This window comes from Panthera onca, chromosome D2, assembly GCF_046562875.1.
Source record: "Panthera onca isolate mPanOnc1 chromosome D2, mPanOnc1 haplotype 2, whole genome shotgun sequence".
NCBI classification, from domain to species: domain Eukaryota; kingdom Metazoa; phylum Chordata; class Mammalia; order Carnivora; family Felidae; genus Panthera; species Panthera onca.
The window spans coordinates 33,267,693-33,289,703 of NC_138349.1; the positions used below are offsets into that span (position 1 = coordinate 33,267,693).

At 39.3% G+C, this 22,011-nt stretch overlaps 1 protein-coding gene and 2 non-coding genes across 3 annotated transcripts in view; 2 read left to right on the forward strand and 1 right to left on the reverse strand.

Annotated features, from left to right (window-relative positions):
- The window catches only part of LOC132685092 (cytochrome P450 2C41-like), a 33,853-nt gene extending 20,977 nt beyond the window's left edge, over nucleotides 1-12,876 (reverse strand). The window contains exons 1-5 of the mRNA XM_060641969.2: nucleotides 12,605-12,876; nucleotides 11,112-11,274; nucleotides 10,805-10,954; nucleotides 6,480-6,640; nucleotides 2,812-2,988 (exon numbers count right to left, since the gene is read on the reverse strand). Coding sequence (XP_060497952.1) covers nucleotides 2,812-2,988; nucleotides 6,480-6,640; nucleotides 10,805-10,954; nucleotides 11,112-11,274; nucleotides 12,605-12,772 — 819 coding nt within the window. The 5' untranslated portion in view covers nucleotides 12,773-12,876. The remainder of the gene's footprint in view (nucleotides 1-2,811; nucleotides 2,989-6,479; nucleotides 6,641-10,804; nucleotides 10,955-11,111; nucleotides 11,275-12,604) is intronic.
- TRNAQ-UUG (transfer RNA glutamine (anticodon UUG)) lies at nucleotides 5,278-5,363 on the forward strand. Its single transcript has one exon. It is a non-coding gene; the product is annotated as a tRNA-Gln (tRNA).
- Nucleotides 7,145-7,251, forward strand: LOC132685713 (U6 spliceosomal RNA). The gene has a single exon (XR_009613282.1). It is a non-coding gene; the product is annotated as a U6 spliceosomal RNA (small nuclear RNA).
- Nucleotides 12,877-22,011: the final 9,135 nt, after the last annotated feature.

A 22,011-nucleotide genomic window follows, 5' to 3' on the forward strand; every position in this document is an offset into this window, starting at 1 on the left:
CATTTGAAATACTTACTATGGAGGTCACTAAAATACAAATAATAATAATAATAATAATAATAATAATAATAATAATAATAATTTCTTCCTATCCCTTCCTATAGACCAGCATTAATTTAATAAGGTTTTTATAATCCCCAAGTGACCAGTGGCATGCCTAACATGTAATCAACTCCATTAAGACAGGCTTAACCCACTCAATAGCTGTACTTACTAGACCCACCAGTAACATCAACTTCACACAGTTTTCTAACATTGCCAACCCAAAATCACTCTAAAGCGAGGAAAAAGAATAGGGCACTAATAAACCATTTTTAGCATTTCCTACTGTTGAAGCGAATTTAAAGAATCAGTGCTTACATACAAATGGATTATCAATTTTAGCCAATTTTATGCCTAAGTTTTCTTGTAATTACGAGTTTTACATTTTTAGCTCTTACATTCAGGTCTTTGACCCACCACACTTCCTCCCAAGGTTAAATACAAAGTTATCATATGGCCCGGCAATTCTATCACCAGGTATATACCCAAGAGAAATTAAAGCATTTGTATATACAAAAACGTGTACACAAATGTCCATAGAAGTTTATTCATAATAACCAGAAAACCAGAAACAACCAAAATGTCCATCAACCAACGAGTGGCTATATAAAATATGGCATAGCCACTCCAGAACAATATTCAACCAAAGGAATGAAGTACTGATATAAGTTACATCAATGAACCTTGAAAACATGCTAAGTGAAAGAAGCTAGAACAAAAGACCACATACTGTAGAAGTCCATTAATATGAAACATCCAGAATAGCAAATCTATAAAGACAGAAAGTAGAGGAGTGATGCCTGAAGGGAGGATTCAGCAGGGGCAATGGAGATTTCTGATGGCGCGTATGGGGCTTCTTTTCAGGGTGATGAAAATGTTTGGTAATTGATTGCTGTGGTGTTGCAGAACTCTGAAAATACACAACTCCTGAATTGTACTTGAAATGTGTGAAGGGTTTGGTATGTAAATTATACTCTATGAAGATGTTAACAACAACAAAAAGGAATAAGATAGAATTTAAATACTATGATGAAGACCAGAGGAACAATGCAATTTTAAAATATAGTATTAAGGAAATACTGTTAATTGAAAGAGAGATGTCAGAGCCTTAATTAGCCCAGGATCAGTGGAGAGGCTTCCCAGCATTAAGAAAATTCCTCAAAATATGTGCAAAAAAAAAAAAAAAAAAAAAAAAAAAATTCATGTAGGTGCATTCTTCTGGGAAGATGTCCATACTTAAAAAAAAAAAAATTTTTTTTTAACATTTATTTATTTTTTGAGAGACAGAGAGAGACAGAGCATTAGCAGGGGAGGGGCAGAGAGAGAGAGGGAGTCACAGAATCTGAAGCAGGCTCCAGGCTCTGAGCTGTCAGCACAGAGCCTGATTCAGGGCTTGAAATCATGAGCTGTGATATCATGACCTGAGCTGAAGTCGGATGCTTAACCGACTGAGCCACCCAGGTACCCCAAATGTCCATACTTTTTAATCAGATTCTCAAATCAGATGATCACCAGAGAGATAAAAATAATTGCCCTATCAGTAGAGAAAGAAGAGGGTGGAAGTAATTTGCTTCGTCCCTCTTCCAGTTTCTTCAAACCATTCTGTCTTCTTCACTTCATTCCACCCAGAATACATGATTTGAGCAGTCCAATTGACATGCATGGACAATTCTTTGACAGTCACCCTCATGGGCACCTTTGACTCCTTGCCATTTTAGCTTACTAACTGGTTTCTCATTTCTGCCCAGAGTTACAAGGTGATTAGATAAAATAATGATGGCCTCAGATGAAGGAATTTCCTTCTCTAGAATTAGCTCCTTAGGATACATTCTGGATTTGGTCTCTCCCCAGTTCAAAGAGGACTTTGTACCTCCACAAGTGTCCTTATGTCATCTACATTACTGTTGTCACATGATTTCCAACTTGATCCATCACTCATTCAGATTTATTATCTAAATCTTTCACTCCTTGGTTAAACTTCTCAAATGCCGTATCTGTTCTTATTACTAAAATTTCCCCTACAGTTCCTACTTATCCTCTCCTCCAACTAAAACCAGTCTCTATAGATCCCTGAGATGTGACAAGATGAACAATTTGATTTGATTTCAGGATCCTCTGTATTTCCATGGTCCAGACTCTTATCAAGCCAAAGTCCAAAGAAATGAAAAATCTCACGGTTGGTTCTGGAGTCCCATTCTTATCATACAGATCATTCTCCAGGGCTCCCAGGATAATTTCCCCCAATAATTACTTGCATTCCACTCTTGTGGCTCATACACCTACCTGATAAAATCAAAACTTGTCATGCCAACACTCGGGTTTACAGTTACTTGACAGACACCAATGTGCAACTCTGTATCTGTCCAAATTCATGTTTGGCTACACTCAGCGAAGACTTCTCTCTTCTATCCATCCAATCTCTTTGACAATACACACCCCTGAACCTCTCATCATACCACTCTACCAATCTGAAATTCCCTCCCCTATTCCTTATTGCAAATATTTGAGGATCTACATCAACCCTCAAAACAAGTGTACATTCTCTTTCTTCTCAGGTAGAAACCTAACAAACAGTTTCCATGTATTCCAGGTATTTAGCAATTCAATCTTAGATCTTCTATGATGCTCAATCCAGATCCATGCATACATAAGAACCTAAAGTGTTTGGCCAAGCATTTCTTGCCTATTGAAACATCCCCGATAAGTACAGAACTAATCAGTGAACCCCAAAAATGCAGGCAAATAAATGATCTGTCATCAACATTTTACCTGTTTCATTTTGATCAAGAAGTAATCAATGAAATCCCGAGGATTGTTAATGTCCAAGGATTCTTGGTGTTCTTTGATTTTCTCTAAAATATAATTGTATGTATAAGTAAAATTTTTAAATATTTTGCGATGACTTCCTGGGAGGTAATCAATGAGAGCAGGGAAACTATTGTAGATCTTAAGGATAAAAAAAAAAAAATTAATTATTAAAAACATTAAAGAAATGAGATGAAGAAAAAAATGGGTCTCTATCTTCTGGGGAAGCATTTAATGTGCATATAAAAGTAACTGTCTAATGCTCATAGGGATACTTACGGGAACAAACTCTGACCAGATGATGGAAGATAATAATAATTTCCTATACACATACATCAACCTCATAGTATTAAGGCATCTTTATGTCAATTCTCTCTTTTTTTAACTTAAATTTTTTAATTTTTTAAATTGTCATAGACTCTGGGTCTAGTGTTATTTCTTGCTAGATAAGTGGTGCCTCACGTCTGCTATAAACAACCTTCCGCCTGCTGTAAAAAACCTTTGTTTTGTATTGACCCAAACCCCTAACTCCGCATATCTTCAAACCCCTCTTTCGCTCATGTCCATGAGTTAATGTTCACAGTTTCATTGTCCCTTTGTTCACGTCCATTACCATGTTTGTAAGCCTTCTGATCCTAATAAAATGGAGCAAGGACCCTTAATCGGGGCTCTTGTCTTCTCCAGGACATTAGTCATCTCTCGCATTTTAATCCTGTGTCCTGCTTTCTTGCTGGGCAAGAAAGAACTCTAGACCCAGAGTCTATGACATTAAATGAGTTTATTTTTTCAAGTTTATTTATTTATTTTGGGAGAGTGAAAGTGTGGGGAGGGGCAGAGAGAGGGAGAGAGAGAACACCAAGGAGGCTCTGTGCCATCAGCACAGAGCCCGATGTGGGGCTCAATCTCATGAACCATGAGATCACATTGGCACTGAAATTAAGAGTTTGGATGCTCCACCGACTGAGCCACCCAGGCATGCCTATTTTTTAATTTTTAGAAAGAATGAGAGAGAATACAAGCAGGGCAGAGGGGCAAAGGGAGAGAGAGAGAGAGAAACTTTTTTTTTTAAGTTTATTTATTTTGAGAGAAGGTGCAGGTGCAAGTGGGGGGAGGGGCAGAGACAGAGAGAGAGGAGGGAGAGAAGTCCAAGCAGGCCCTGTGTGCTGTCAGCACAGAGCCCAACGTGGGGCTCAATCCCATGTCCCTGGGATCATGACCTGAGCCAAAATCAAGAGTTGGATGCTCAACTGACTGAAGTGACTGACCCACCCAGATGCCCCAATTCTCTCATTTTTTAAATATTAATTCCTCCCTACAACCTTGAAATATAGAATGACACGAATTACTATGATTCACATTTTATAGATGAAGACCAAAGTTAAGGGAGTTTGGGCAACTTGATATATAGCACAAAGCTACTTCCTAGTCGGTGTTCCCTGGTAGCATCTGTGGTCCCAAACGTTTTCTCTTCTTAAAGGAGATATTCTCTTCCTTCCTAAATTAGCATACTTCTGTTAAGTAATGTGATGAAGAGGTCACTAAGTGAGTGGAGGACAAACCTTGTGGGCAATGGGAACCTTCCAGCAGGGGCCTGCATGCCCATGGAGTGATGTGGTCATGTTTCCAGGCAGTCACCAAAGTAGCTTATGGAAACTGAGGTTTGAGGTTTAGTGGAAAAATCACAGACCAGGGAACAAATGGGCTTGAATTGCACCAGCTCCATATTTGGACATTTGTCTTCTTGTCTGTGAAATAAAGGCTTCAACTATCTTTCTCAGATGCACACTCCAGGACGCTTGCCCTGGGCAGGAGTTCGGTATTCAAAAATTCACTTCACTGAGTATAACTGGTGAAAATGTCACAGTAGACAGCTCCAAAGGTAGGTCCCTCTCAAAAAAAGGCTGAAAATTTTAGCAAAAACCATGAGAATCAACTTGTCTGAACTCTAGAAAACAAAGCAATCAAGTGAATGCTGAATTAAGAAAAAGGTAACTTGAAAATGGCGGGAAAGCTTTGTGAAGTTTTTAATTTGTCCTTGTCCCACCTCTTTCCTCAGTTTGGCAGGGGTCTTAACAAGAGCAGCTTCTTGCATGGGACTCTGGTTTCTAGTTCAAGAAAGAGTAGAGCTGACCATCCTCACAAAAAAATGTTTTCTCTGTTGCCACTTCTCTGGGGCAATCTGAAGGGCTCTGGTCTTTGTCTCATCTAACTTAGAACTCAGGGTGGAAAAGCAGTAGGTATGTCTCCAAAACTCTGTAAGGCAAATAAATGAATAACCCATAGCCTCCTTGGGCAAAGATTAGTTAAGGCATAGGATACAACATCAAAATCCTAGGAAGAAAAGCTGAGGAGAGAGTAACTTCTGGAAATTAGGGCATTCAAAAGCACCCATGTATACTGAGGAAGTTAGAAATTTAAAGTTTAGGGGGCGCCTGGGTGGCTCAGTCGGTTAAAGTGTCTGACTTTGGCTCAGGTCGTGATCTCACGGTTCGTGGGTTCGAGCCCCGCGTTGGGCTCTGTGCTGACAGCTCAGAGCCTGGAGCCTGCTTCGGATTCTGTGTCTCCCTCTCCCTCTGCTCCTGCCCCACTCACACTCTGTCTCTCTCTCTCAAGAATAAATAAACATTAAACAAAAAAAAAAAAAAAAAAAAAGTTTAGAAAGCAGGACATAGGCTAAGAAAAGACCTCAGAAGACCCTAAGCTTTCACCTCTGGATGATCTTGGCTCAGCACAAGCTGAGAAAGAATTGAAAACAGTCTGATGAAAGCATTGAAGGAGTGTCCCAGCACAGAGCCAATCTGGAAAAATTCATTAGTTCCTTCCTCCCTCCCTCCCTCTCCCTCCCTCCCTTCCTTCCTGCCTTCCCCCTCCCTCCCTCCCTCTCTTTCCCTCCCTTCCTCTGTCCCTCCCTTCTTCCCTCCAGTTCTCTCTCTTTCTCCCCCTTCTCCCCCTCCCTTTCTCTCCCCACCCCCTCTTTCTCCCTTCATTTCAGCTCCTCACATTCAAGGAAACTTCCATCAAAACATTAGCTTAATACAAGCTAAAGGAACAGAGATTTCAGAGACCGCACATGACAAGAGACTTAGCAAAAACAGTTCAGAAAAGTCACTAAATAAACATCTACAGCCTATAGAAAGCAAAAAACCCAGCACACACGGGGGTGCCTGGGTGGCTCAGTCCATTAAGCATCTGACTTTGGTTCAGGTCATGATTTCATGGTTCATGAGTTCGAGCCTCATGATCTCATGGTTCGTGAGTTCAAGCCCCACATCGGCTCAGTGCTAACAGCTTGGAGTCTGGAGCCTGCTTTGGCTTCTGTGTCTCCCTCTCTCTCTGCCCCTCCCCCATTTGTACTCTGTCTCTCTCTCTCTCTCTCTCTCTCTCAAAAATAAAATAAAACATTAAAAAAAGTAAAAAAAAAAACACAAAAAAAACAATAGCACAAACCTATAGCAAGCAAAACAAACAAAACAAATCTCAAGAATGGAGAAGAATCTGATTTCCACAGTTACCACATTATAACATCCCAAATGTCTAGTTTTCATTCACTTCACAGCATGGTTCATACAGAATTTTGGACTTGGACAAAACAGTATAAGTAGCTTCTCAGGAAGAGAGGATCTTGACCTCACCTGGACCCATGAGGAGCTCAAAATCTTGCTGTTTTCATGAAATCTTTCCAGGAAGCCAAGTAAAGTCTGATGTGTATAATCAAAACGATTTTGGAAAATAATGGAGCAGACCATATTACAGGTAGCACAGCCCAGGACGAAAGTGGGGTCACAGGGTAAGGCTAAAGAATAGGAGAGATTTAAAAAAAAAAGAATAGGAAAGATTTATTAAATAGCATTAAAATATACAAATAAAAGTCTTTGTTGTTGATAACAGATAAAGGTAATTTTAGAACCTCTAAAGCAATATCTACCTAGCAATCCCTTTATCGGTGAAAATTTTAGTATGCTTAAAATCAACTTGTCACTTTTCCCTTAAAAGTGAAGTCCATTCCTGCCTGGGTGGCTCAGTCAGTTGAGCATCGGACTTCAGCTCAGGTCATGATCGATCTCACAGTTCGGTTCGTGGGTTCACGCCCCGAGTCCGGCTCTGTGCTGACAGCTTGCTCGGAGCCTGGAGCCTGCTTCAGATTCTGTGTCTCCTCTCTCTGCCCCTCCCCTGCTTGCACTCTGTCTGTGTCTCTCAAAAATAAATACATGTAAAAAAAAAATTTTTTTTTAATGTGAAGCCCATTCCATCCTCGTTTAATAGTTTTCCAAATACTCCATTTATATCACTACATTTGGTGCTCACTTCAGTAGCACATATACTAAAATTGGAACGATACAGAGAAGATTAGCATGGCACCTGCACAAGGATGACACGCAAATTCGTATATCACTACATTTGTTTACCTGATTTTTACCCAAGGGGACTATTACTTTGAAGAACAAAAGAAACAAATTTGAAGAAGTCACTTCCTTCCTTCTTTCCTTCCTTCCTTCCTTCCTTCCTTCCTTCCTTCCTTCCTTCCTTCCTCCCTCCCTCTTTTCCTGTCACCCTCTCTCTCTCTTCCCTTCTTTTACTTTTTAGCCAACGCAGGGCTTAAACTCATGACCCTGAGATCAAGACCGACTTTACTGACTGAGCCCACCAGATGCCCCAAGAAGCGACTTTTAAAAACACCTAAGAGGGGTGCGTGGCAGTACATGGAGCATGCAACTGTTGGTCTTGGAGTCGTGTGTTCAAGCTCCACATTGGATGTGGAGATTACTTAAAAATAATAAAAATAAATTTTTAAAAACTACGTAATGATTCAGGTTATGAATGAAGAATCACACCTGTTTGGTAAGCTTGCAATTAGCACTCATATAAGGAAGAGAAAAAATGACTAAGGACCTGGAAACCTTTTATGTACAATGAATAGTTGAAGTGACCCATGTGTAAAATCAGCAGAGGAAAAGATTAGAGAAAGGAAGATTATGGAAAAATGCAGATACTGGATGGAATGAATGTAAAAAAGCAAAAGCTATTCATATTATATGAGAAGAAAACTAACACAAATGAATACAAATTACAATACAATTTGCTTAAAATAAAAGTAAAATAAGAAATCTTTATTTCAAACTTAAGTCACAGATAAGCAGACAAAAAAGATGAACTTGATAAAGAGTCCTGGGACGCCTGGCTGGCTCATGAGATCAAGCCCCACGTTCAGCATGGAACCTACTTAAAAATTTTTTTTAAAAACAGAAAAGGCAATAAATAGAGTCCTTTTATTTCTTTATTGCAATATGGAAAAAAATAATTTTCTTCTCTAGGAAATAGTGTCCATCAGGCCCCACATTTATTTGGACAGCCTGCCCTCTTGTGGAATTCTGGAATATTACTATATATAGCCATTAGCAGAAGCCCGTATAGTTGCTATAAATTTTTTACTTGGACTATCATTTAAGTCAATTCTGTCATTTTACAGATAAATGAAAGCAGAGGAAAAGTTTTATATTTTTAGTGGGAAATATTTAAATGAAATTGCTATAATCAAATGGTCAATAAACTTTATATGCAAAAGGCCCCAAATTCACATCATCAATGTAATTAAGGTGACCAGAATCAAAAACGAGGAAGAAATGAGACAGAATTAAAAAATAGGAAACATGTTTAGTTAACTGCTCCTATTCCAGACTCCTTTTCAGTTGAAACACTCAAGGACAGTAAGCTTTTGGAAAAACTTATTCTAGAAGGTAGGGGATAAATTTAAGAAGGCCTTGAGATTTCTGTGTGTGTGTGTGTGTGTGTGTATGTGTGTGTGTGTGTGAGAGAGAGAGAGAGAGAGAGAGAGAGATTCACAGCTAAAATTTGGTTTTTAATCTTTCGCTTCATTTTAGAGAGAGAATTAAAAAGCAGGGTAATTTGAAATCCACAGTGAAAATCAGATTCATTGTGACAAGCACTTCATAAGTCACTGGAGCTGACAGAGGGGGGTAAAATAATTACCATATAAGTTCTAACCCAAATCCAATGATTTTAAAATGCACCTGGAATTTTTATTTAGATCGTGAGGCCAGTAGATCAGGAGAAGATAGCAATTGAAAAGATAGTTTGTTACTCAGAGTTCCCAAGAGGGAAGCACCAAGGTAGATGAGGAGGCAGAAGGAACAGAGGGAAAGCATGGGCCAGAGCCTTCATTGGGGCTTTCCTGGGAAGGAGTGAGCAAGGCAGGGTAGGTATGCTGAGTACATTTAGGATCAGATAGTTTGAACAGTTGCAGAGGGCTCTGGGTTACAGGGGTGTTCCCCAGCTCTTCAGTAATTGGCCCTGCGTTGATTTAGAGTAGGGAGAGTATTGGCTTGGTGTGTGAGAACTTGGTAAAGGAGGCAGCTGGGGGTATGGGCTGTGGATAGGCTGATTTACAAATCAAAGACATGCTCTAAGACAAGATGTTTGCTATATCTAGTAATTCATTACCCCTGGGAGGGGAGGTTGTTCCCTGGTTCTGCAAGGCCTCTAAGATGTCAAAACATTACAAAATAGAGAAAATTAGAAACATGATTAATAGACTATAAAGGAGAGTAATATAAGGAAAGTCAACTAATAAGGGGGGCAGGGTAAAGAGTTATTAATAGCTGAAACTTAAATAAATCATTTTATAACTTGGTATTTGTGTAATTTTCAGGATTATGCTATAGCATATATTTCTTAACATATATTAAATAATACTACAGATTAGCGAGCAACATTAAATAACTCAAACTGGTAATTTAAAAATAATTGTTTACAGTCACCCTGGAAAACAGTATGGAGGTTCCTCAAAAAATAGAACTACTCTATGATCCAGCAATTGCACTATTAGATATTTACCCAAAGGATACAAAACTACTAATTCAAAGGGATACATGTACCCCGATGTTTATAGCAGCATTATGTGCAATAGCCAAATTATGGAAATAGCTTAAGTGCTCACGACTGATGAATGGATAAAGAAGTGGTGTATATATATAACCAATGGAATATTACTTAGCCATCAAAAAGAATGACATCTTGCCGTTTGCAATGACATGGATAGAGCTGGAGTGTATTATGCTAAGCGAAATAAGTCAGAGAAAGACAAATACCATATCATTTCACTCATATGTGGAACTTCAGAAACAAATGAGCAAGAGGGAAAAAAAAGAAAGAGAAAGGCAAACCAAGAAACAGACTCTTAACTATACAGAACAAACTGATGGTTACCAGCATGGAGGTGGGGGGGGATGGGTTAAACAGATGATGGGGATTAAGGAGGGCATTTGTGATGAGCATTGGGTAATGAATGTGTTCAATCACTAACTTGTACATTTGAAACTAATTTAAATTTTAAATTAAAAAAAATTTTAAATAGCTGTTTATAGGGAAATCACAACTGATAAGGGCTGCACTAAAGATGCCTGGGGAATTACAACCATAAAAAAAGTATCATTACTGCCAGAAACGTAGACATGGGCCTGGGAAGAAACCTTCGGACAGATCAATGAAGCTGACCAAACACATATAGACCAATGAAGTAAAAGCACATGTCACTTGTTACATGTGCTCCATCAGGGGGTGATGAGGTCACTTCCACTGTGTCCACCTGACAAGTATTCCCTGGTGACATGTTCTGAAACAGGTAATGCACATATACATTATGAGAAAAACATTGTTCTCTAACTCTTTGAAAAAATGACTCCCCAAACGTTCTACCTTCATGACATAACGATTTGGAAATTAACAAATTTGGGACAGAATAGGATTAAATGACCTTTTGTATACACAGCCTATGCACGGTCATGGAAGGACATACATAACAAGCATAGATACACAAAACCTCCCTTGGTTCTCTGCTGCACACCCTTTCTCCTCCACAAAAGGGCTGAAATGTTTCCAAGGATATCAGTAGACAAGAGAACAAACAGCCTGCCAAGGTCAGAGTTATAGAATAACCCACCATTGGTTTTTCTCAACTCTTCCATGAGGTAGTAGGCTTCCTCTTGAACTCGGCTCTCAAGGTCACTCTTCCCCATCCCCAAATTCCGCAGGGTCATGAGGCAGAAACGCCGCATCTCCTTCCATCTCTTTCCATTGGCGAAAAGGATTCCTACCAGAGGGAAGACAGAAACTGGGACAGAGGTCCTAGGCAAGGAGGAGGAAGCCTTGTAGATGGGCCAAGTTCTGCTGAGTTACCCTTCAAATTCCTGTTTTCCATCCTTCCTACTCCCATAACCAGTGCTGAACCTGCATACCAGCACACCTACCATGTCCTTTATTAATTCTTTCAGCTAATGGGAAACTTCCTCTTGCAGAAAACTCTTCTCCTAGATCAATCAGGGCTTCCTTCACTGCCTTATATCCATGCAGCACAACAGCAGGCTTCATGCCAAAATACAGAGTGAAAACCGGGCCATAGGTTTTTGAGAGCTGAGAAACACAAAGAAAATGTATATATTATTACCCAAAGAAGTCACAGTTTGGCTATATTTTGTGCATTTGTGTGTGTGTGCATGATTAAACCTGATATCATCATCATATTGTTGATGTTTTTATTCTGCCAAACGTAGCTTCACCTATTTCTGGATGTTATGTATAAATAAGATTGTTACAGCTGACACATAGAGAGGGCCACTGATGTGACAGGCAATGGCCCAGACTATTATTACTCAGATTATTACAACTAACCATCACATCAACACCTTGAGCGAGGTTTATTTACCCTGTTGTATAGAGAGACTGAAGTTCAAAGAATTTCCTATATATTTCCAGTGTCTAATAACAGAACACCCCAGTTTCAACCCTGCTTGGCAGACCTCTGATGCCTGAGCAATTTACCAGTCCCCAGTGCCTACCTGGGGACCAATACCCAGCTGATGGTTTCAGGATCATCTGTAAAGCTCATCCCCTGGAGATTCTATCTCTGTAGCCTTACGATGGACATTAGAATTCTGTATTTTTTTTTAAAAATCACCACAGATGATGCTAAGGCCCACTCCACTTTGAGATCTGCTGGTATTACTAACATAAAAAGAGAGCAAGCATCACAGAGGCCAGCATCTCATAGAAGGAGAATTGCTTCTTTCTTGCAGCATTCTTGGGGTACAGACAGCAGTTCTGTACAGAATCCAAAGGGATTCTGTTACCATCCAGCTGGCCCCAAGGATTTTTTTCTTTCATTCACTCATGCAAATGAACTACTATTCAAAACTACTTCCTTGACATCAGGCACAATTTGCTTCTTCAGAGTTCAATTTTCATGACTATTCTGAATAAAACACAGTTTATGTAGTAGATGACTTCTCGAATGAAATCTCCAATCACAAACTACCTCCCTTACCGTTTACCTCCAGCCAGAAGTCATACCAAATGTCTCTGAAACAAAGAAGGGCAGCAACATTCCTCGCTTTTGCCATTTGATTATTTTGATGATACCAAAGAACGACCTAAATATTTCTCTATTCATAGAAAACATTATTACACTATTTTTTAAAAGTGATCTCTACACCCATTGTGGGGCTCAAAGTCATGACCCTGAGATCAAGAGTCGCACGCTCTACTGACTGACCCAGCCAGGCACCCCTTATTCCACTATTCTTGACAATACTCCGCAAGGAGTATTTGCTTTATAGATATATCTTGATGTTTTTATTTTAATATACTATAATTTAATATATTTTCGTAAAGATATTTTATTTAAAAGCAGAGGTTAATGTACATACCCTTTGCAAACTGCTGGAGGAGCATAAAGCATACTTACATTGCATAAGGATTTGCCGATGTTCTTCACATCTACCTGTAGGATATTTCCAATAAAAGGGAGAGGATGAGGGCCAGACGGGAGCTTCCCCTTCCCAATGTTCTGTTTCCAGAGAGAAAGGAGAAGCCAACAGGAGAGACAGAGCACCAGAATCACAAGTGGATCCATGGAAGTGTTCTCTTCTTAGACAACTGTGAGCTTGAAGTCTAAAGCTTCTGTACACTCACTGCTAATTCCACCTGTGGTGTTTATAAGGTAACCAATCAGCTAGATTTACTTTCATCTAAAGGGACTTTGGCCCACTGATAAAGATAAAAGTATGGGGTACTTTACTCTTCTTTTGCTTCTAATGCCATGCCCTGGAGATTCTGTTCTAAAACGTCTGGGTTGGAGCCCAGGGAATGTTTTTCTTTTTCTTTTTCTTTTTTTTTTTAAACACTCTAGATGGTTCTGATTGAGAGCCAGTGAAGTAAATTATTTAATCACAAAAACTGAAAAATATTCTGGATTTTGAGTAATGACCAGTTGGTGAATTTATGATTTGGGGGGGAAATCCTTGCATATAAAAAAGTTTATCCTTTAATACTTTATCAAACACTATAGTATATTTTGTCCTAGAAAATGAAAGCCTTTTGAAATATTTTAGTGTACTGTACAAACATTACAAGTATTTAAACATAAACTAGGTAATGTAACTCTTAAATGTCCAAACATGTAACAAGTAAGTTTATACAGTAAAACCTTGGTTTGGGAGCATTATTCGTTCTGGAAGTAATCCAAAGCTCTTGTATATCAAACTAAATTTCCCCATAAGAAATAATGGAAACTCAGATAATTTGTTCCACAATCCAAAAATATTCACACAAAAATGATTACAGTACTGTAATATAATACAAAATAATAAAGAAAATACAAAATATAAAGAAAATAAATTAACCTGCACTTACCTTTGAAAACCTTTGTGGCTGGTAGGAGGGAGACAAGAGAGAGGAGGGTTATTGTGTAGGACAACTTTCACCATCACTAACAGAATCAGTGATATCTATTGGCTCAATGGAATCTTTCTTTTCATGCAATTTTAACAAGAAACCTATCCAATGACACTTGCTTTTGCCTCCTTTTGAGGATTTCACAGAAATGTGACATTGCATTGGTGATCATCCACAACCCCACAGTGAGAGAAAGAGAGAGAGAACCATTGTCTCAGTTGTGATCATGTGACATTCAGTGTCACTAACTACTTGTATTGCAAGACATCATTCATTTATCAAGTTAAAATTTATTAAAAATGTTTGCGCATCTTGCAGAACACTCACAGAACAAGTTACTTGCAATCCAAAGGGTTTTTTTTTTTACATTTACCATATTACCATAAATACCATATTTACCATCAAACTCTTGCTCCCCCAAATACTGGAAAAAGGAATTTTAATTTTAATTTTACAAATGGAGAAAGGGAAATTTGAAGACAACAGGAGACCCATTCAGTGTTGCACAGCTCATAAGTGACAAAAAGGGGATTTGAACTGAGATCTTTTGATGCCCACTGTGCCTACATGTGATACATACGATCCACCGGTTGCCTCAACAATGATAGGAAAACAAAATCAAGCCCCAAAGCATTAGTTCCTCTGTATGTACACCTCATTGACTGTTCACAAAATAATAGACTTCACTAAATAGAAGCCTTTATTTATTTGATTCCAAGGATAAAAGGGCTGTAAGTTCTCAAGAGAAAAAAATAAAAGATAGGGATTCTCCCTTCTTCATAACCGCAGAGGTAAAACTTGCTCAGGTAACTGAAAAAAGAGCCAATCTCAGAACTTAGGGAGCAAGACTTGAGAAGCTATGGTTTCCCCCACCTCGCAGTCACCTCCAGACATAGCTGCTTCTGTTGCTTTTTGTGGCCTGGCATTGTCAGAAATAACGGAATGAAGTATGCATGGCAAGAAATGGAAGACTTTAAAACAAAAGGCATGGATTCAGTGAATGGGAATGGGAACCAGGGGATTCACTACACAGATGCACAGAATTGGGGCACCTGGCTTGCTCAATTGGTAAAGCATGTGACTCTGATCTTAGGGTTGGAAGTTTCAGCCCCACATTGGGTGTAGAGATTACTTAAAAATCAAATCTTAAAAACAAACAAAACAAACAAACAAAACCCCACAGAACCAACACAACATGCAGACCTGAACAGATGACATTCAGTGGTCATGAGGATCTAGATATCACTGGAATAAGACATGTACGTTATCAGATCACTAATAGTAATGCTTGTACAAAGGGATGTTCTGCAAATATCATATCTGTTCTAAACTGACTAGTGCAGATATTTCCAAGCTCTTTTACTAAAGTTTTACCAAGACCCCACTCACACGATGTTTTATCCCTCATATTTACAGGAATATTGAAAATTTATGGAATTTTCACATCTGTCATCTTTTTAATTTTTTTAATGTTTGAGAGAGAGAGAGACAGAGAGAGACAGAGTGCAACGGGCAGAGGGGCAGAGAGAGGAGACACAGAATCTGGAGCAGGCTCCAGGCTCTGAGCAGTCAGCACAGAACCCAATGCAGGGCTCGAACCCACAAACTGTGAGATCATGACCTGGGCCTGAAGTCAGACGCTTAACCGACTGAGCCACCCAGAAGCCCCTATCATCTCTCTTTTGATACATTCAGTTACCTTTGCCTAAGATAAAATTATTTCCATTTTAGGGCTGAGGGAGCTGGGCCTCAGGGTTTTAGCTCCTTTGCCAAGGACACACAGACTGCAGGTGGCAGAGCTCAGGCCCCACACACCCTGAGAGGTGCGTGCTTCCATATAAGAAAAACACTCAGTTCAAGCAAGTTTCCCATGTTTATTGAATGTATATATACTGAGTATGATTCACTATGCCAGCACTTACCCCACCCAGTGACTTTTATTCTTTTTTTTTTTTTTTTTTAAATTTTTTTTTTTCAACGTTTTTTATTTATTTTTGGGACAGAGAGAGACAGAGCATGAACGGGGGAGGGGCAGAGAGAGAGGGAGACACAGAATCGGAAACAGGCTCCAGGCTCCGAGCCATCAGCCCAGAGCCTGACGCGGGGCTCGAACTCACGGACCGCGAGATCGTGACCTGGCTGAAGTCGGACGCTTAACCGACTGCGCCACCCAGGCGCCCCCCCCCCAGTGACTTTTAAATAAACATTTGAGTCAATTATGGCAGCACAGTTTGGTTAAAACAGGAGTCAGAAAAGATTTGTAACCTTTAGCATTTGAGTCCAGGTCTTGGTGAACCTTCATAATTTATCAAGGGCAGAGGCAAATTTGCTGACTCACATACCTCTAGATTTAAAAGAGCCACACTACCTAATGAACTCCATAGTTTTTTTTTTTTCTTTTTTTCTTTTCTTTCTTCCTTTTTTTAAATAGGCTCCAACACCCTAGGTGGGACTTGAACCCATGACCCTGAGATCAAGAGTCACACACTCTACCAAATGAGCCAGCCAGGCACCACCTCCCCCTGGCTCTCTTTAAAGCAATCATTTTATTACTTGGGAGATGGGTGTCCCTTCTTTGCTCCTCCTCCCTCTTGCTGAGGCTCCTGCCTCGCCCTTTCTCTTTTTACAAAATGAGTGACAGATGATTCAAGATAGAAGGGATCAGAAATCCCTAGTGTAATACCTACGTTAGTTTTTGGAGTAAGGGATTGGTGACTTGGTGAGGTGAAGTATCACCAGCCCATCAAGTATAAGACCTTTACTTAGAATCCAGCTTAGGGTGCGTGGGTCGCTCAGTTGGTTAAACATCCCACTCTTGATTTCAGCTCAGGTCAGGATCTCATGGTCATGAGTTCAAGCCCCATGTCGGGCTCTACACTGACAATGCAGAACCTCCTTGGGATTCTCTTTCCCTCTCTCTCTGCCTCTCCCCTGCTCACTCTCTCTCAAAATAAACCTAAAAAAAAAAAAAAAGAAAAAAAAAAGTCCCAGTTCAGGGACACCACACACTGAAGTGATTTCCCATCACTGCCCAAATAGATGGTCAGGGAGGCATCAGCATAAAGCCCTCCACAGTCAGAGTACTATAGACCTCAGGATAGAAGTGTTAATTAAAATAGTTTCTTCTTGGGATGCCTGGGTGGCTCAGTTGGTTGAACGTCCAACTTTAGTTCAGGTCATGGTCTCACAATTGGTGGGTTCAAGCCCCATGTTGTGCACTGTGCTGACAGCGCAGAGCCTGGAGCCTGCTTCAAGTTCTGTGTCTCTCTCTCTCTCTGCCCCTCGCCTGCTCACACTCTGTCTCTGTCTCTCAAAAATAAAACAAAACATTAAAAACAAAACTTTAAAAAAAAGTTTTTCTTTTTAAGGGCGCCTGGGTGGCTCAGTCAGTTAAGCCTCTGACTTTGGCTCAGGTCATAATCTCACAGTCCCTGAGTTCGAGCCCCACATCACAGTGCAGAACCGGTTTTGGATCCTCTGTTTTCCCTCTCTCTCTCTGCCCGTCCCCTACTCACGCTCATGCACTCTCTCTAAAATAAACATTAAATTAAAAAAAGGAAAAAATTACTTCTTTTTAAATAAACCTTTCATTGAAGCAGAATATAAAGTTCTAAAAGTTCAGCTCAGTGAATTATCATCTGAACATACACAGTGAAACCAACACACAGGCCAAGAAAATTAATTTTGCCAGGACCCCAGAAGCCCCTTTATGCCTCCTCCTATTCAGTACCTTCCCCTTCTCTAAATGTGTCCAGTATCACATCAAAGGTTAGTTTTTGCCTTTATATAAGGCAAAATGTTAGTTTGTGAGCTTCATATGAATGAAATCATACATTATTTTTTAGTATCGAGTTTCTTCACTTGATGTTGTAGATAGCACTCGGTAGGCTTTATTACAGTGTCTTATTTTATAACTATTCCAGTTTTTTTTCCATTGCATTGCTATGGACACATGGGTTGATTCTAGTCTGAGGCTATTATGAATAGTGCTGTTACTAACATTCCTATAGGTGGCTTTTTTGTATCCCAATGTATTGGATTTCTGTTCAGTATAATCTACAAGTATAATTGCTGGCAATGCAGGTGTTCTTTTTTAGTAAATGCTGCCAAAGAATTATTCAAATGGTTGAAAAATGTTACGATAAGATTGCCAGTAGCTCTACTTTCTTGGCAATACTAAATATATTCAGCTTATTTTCATTTTAGCCATTCTGACAGGTATGTTAATAACTCATTGTAGTTTTAATTCACATTTCCATGAAGCTTCATGTTGCTGAGCACTTTCTCAGATGTCCATTGGCAATGCCAATTCTTCTTTTGTGAAGGGTTTGTTTAGCTTAGATATGAGCCCATTGCTGGTTTCATATGTATATTTTTATATACTTACTCTTAATAACCCTAAGGGTATAGAAAAGTTTGAACTATATACAAAGAATTTTATTTATTTTGAACATTTGAGTAAAATTGCTGACCTAAAATTCCAAAACTGAAATATTTTGGTATGTGTTTCCTAAAAGCAATGCAATTCTCCCATAACCATAATACAAATTTCAAAATCAGGAAACTAAATGATGCATTAGAAGCACTCAATCCCTATTTCTACTAATGTTTCATCAAAAAGTCCCCATAATGTTCTTTATGTTCCGTTCAGAAACCATAATCACATGTTGCAAATAGTTGTCAAGTCTCCTTAATCTATTTCAGTCTGGAATAGTTCCTCAGCCTTTTCTTGACTTCCATGACCCTGCCACTCTTGAAGAATATATTTGTAAAATGTCCCTCAGTGTGGGCTTGTCTGGGATTTCCTCATGATTAGATTCAGGTTATGCATCTTTTTTAAAAAATATTTTAAGTAATCTCTACACCCAACATGGGGCTCAAACTTACTACCTCAAGACCGAGAGTTGCACACCCCATCGACAGAGCCAGCCGGGTGTCTGCAGGTTATGCATCTTTGATATGAATACCACAGAATGTTTTTTCTTCTTATTGCATCCTATTAGGTGACAAACAATTTCCATCTGCCCATTACGGGTGTTCACTTTGATTACTTAGGAGTGTTTTGGCAGTCTCTTCCATTAAAATTATTTTAATAGCATTTGTAACTAAGAAATATTTTGAGGGTAGACCCTTTGAAACTATAGAACTAGTCATCAAGTTTTCAATGGTATTTATATATCATTATGGAATCATGCATCCGACTGAGCCACCCAGGCACCCCAAGGAGTGATGTAATTTTAGTGTTAATAGCAGATGACGGTGTAACACTAAAAATTCACCACTTTGGACAACAAAAGATCCTCAACCTTTAAAAGAATTAAATAGTATAATATAGATTATTTCCTATAATCCCATTTCAGAATAACTAAAAACAAAGTATGAAGTAAACAGAGCAATTGCTTGCAAATTTTGCAATTCCCTTTTTTTTTTTTAATTTATTGGGGTGTCTGGGTTAAGCATCTAACTTCGGCTCAGATCATGGTCTCATGGTTCATGGGTTCGAGCCCCATGTCAGGCTCTGTGCTGACAGCTCAGAGCCTGGAGCCTGCTCCAGATTCATGTCTCACTCTCTCTCTTGCTGCCAAGCCCCTGCTCATGCTCTGTCTCTCTCAAAAATAAACATTAAAAAAAAAAAAAGTTTATTTCACCAAAAACCATAAAATACCTAGGAATAAACCTAACCAAAGAGGTGAAAAATCTATACTGAAAAGTATAGAAAGCTTATGAAAGAAATTGAAGGAGACACAAAAAATGCAAAACATATTCCATGATCATGGATTGAAAGAATAATGTTAAAATGTCGATACTACCCAAAGCAGTCTACATATTCAATGCAACCCCTATCAAAATAAAACCAGCATTCTTCACAGAACTAGAACAAACAATTCTAAAATTTGTATAGAACCAGAAAAGACCCTGAAAAGCCAAAGCAATCCTGAAAAAGAAAACCAAAGCTGGAGACATCACAATCTGGACTTCAAGCTGTATCACAAAGCTGTAATCATTAAGACAGTATGGTACTGGCACAAAAACAGACACTCGAACCAATGAAATAGAATAGAGAACCCAGAAATGGACCCACAAACGTATGACCAACTAATCTGTGACAAAACAGGGAAGAATATCCAATGGAATAAAGACAGTCTCTTCAGCAAATGGTGCTGGGAAAACTGGACTGTGACATGCAGAAAAATGAACCTGGACCACTTTCTTCCCCCTACACAAAAATAAACTCAAAATGGATGAAAGACCTAAACATAAGACAGGAAGCCATCAAAAACCTAGAGGAGAAAGCATGCAAAAACCTCTTTGACCTCGGCCACAGCAACTTCTTACTCAACAAGTCTCTGGATGCAAGGGAAACAAAAGCAAAAATGAACTATTGGGATCTCATCAAGATAAAAAGACTTCTGCACTGCAAAGGAAGCAACCAGCAAAACTTAAAAGACAACATATGGAATAGGAAAAGATATTTCATTTGACATATGAAATAAAGGGTTAGTGTCCAGGGGCGCCTGGGTGGCTCAGTCAGTTAAGCATCCAACATCGGCCCCGGTCATGATTTCACCTTTCCCGAGTTTGAGCCCTGTGTCAGGCTCTGTGCTGACAGCTCAGAGTCTGGAGCCTGTTTCAGATTCTGTGTCTCCTTCTCTCACTGCTCCTACCCCCACTCGCACTCTGTCTCTCTCTCAAAGCTAAACATTAAAAAAACAGTGGGTTAGTATCCAAAATCTATAAAGAACTCATCAAACTCAACACCCAAAAAAACCCCAAATAATCCAGTGAAGAAATGGGCAAAAGACACGAATAGACATTTCTCCACAGAAGACATCCAGATGGCTAACAGACACATGAAAAAATGTTCAACATCACTCATCATCAGGGAAATACAAATTAAAACCACAATGATACCACCTCACACCAGTCAGAATGGCTAACATTAACAATTTAGGCAAAAACAATGTTGGCGAGGATGTGGAGAAAGGATTAGGAATGCAAACTGGTGCAGCCACTCTGGAAAACAGTATGGAGTTTCCTCAAAAAACTTAATATAGAACTACCCTACAACCCAGCAATAGCACTACTAGGTATTTATCCAAAGGATACAGGTGTGCTGTTTCCAAGGGGCACATGCACCCCAATGTTTACAGCAGCACTATCAACAATAGTCAAAGTATGGAAAGAGCCCAAATGTCCATTGACTGATGAATGAATAAAGATGTGGTGTGTGTGTGTGTGTGTGTGTGTGTGTGTGTATTACTCAGCAATCAAAAGGAATAAAATTTTGCTATTTGCGACTATGTAGATGGAACTTGAGGGTACTATGCTAAGCAAAATTAGTCAGAGAAAAACAAATATGCAAAAATAATATAAAAACAAGGAGGGGGACAAAACATAAGAGACTCTTAAATACAGAGAACAAACTGAGGGTTGCTGGAGGGGTTGTTGGGGTGATGGACTAAATGGGTAAGGGGCATTGAGGACACTTGTTGGGTTGTTATACATAGGGGATGAATCACTGGATTCTACTCCTGAAATCGTTATTTCACTATATGCTAATTTGGATGTAAATTAAAAAATAAATTACAAAGATTATTTTGTGAGAGCAAGAGCAGGGGTGGGACAGAGAAAGAGGGAGAATCTCAAGTAGGCTCCACACCATCAACAACAGAGCCCAATGTGGAGCTCAAACCCACAAACTGCAATATGGTGACCTGATCCAAAATCAACAGTCTGAGGCTTAACTGATTGAGCTACCTAGGCGCGCAAGAAATTTTGTAATTCCTAAATAAATATTTGGATCAAAGGCACCAAAATCAATATTGCACAATAATTTTAAAACACTAACAATGGATGTATTCACTGTGCTAGAACAGAGATAACATTCAATGAAGACACTTTGTGCCACTTAATACTTGAGAGCATTTATGACATGTAAAAGGGAACAATAATGCAGCTTGAAACAAATTAAAAAGGCAAAAAAGTTAAAAGAAATTTTGACAAAATATTTAAGGCTCTAAAAATCAGAATTTTTCATACAAAAATGTATGCACTTTTCCTTTTCTGGATGCCCAGTGAATTATGTGGACTCTGCAGAAAGTTCCCCCAAGTAGAGTTTAAAATCCTGGTGGAAGGGTGGCTGGGCTCAGTCATTAAGCAGTTGACTTCATTTCAGCTTAGGTCATGATCTCAGTGGGTTCGACCCTCATATCAGGCTCTGTGCTGACAGTGCTTGGGATTCTCTCTCTCCTTCTGCTTGTGCACGCTCACTCTCTCTCAAAATAAGTTAACTTAAAACACCCTGGTGGAAAAGCACATACTCCTGGGAGGTTTGCCTGTGTAGCGGGAGCCAAACTCATGGTCTGGAACAGCTCTCCAGTCTTGGGAAACTGGGAGCTCTGTGTACAGATGTAGAAA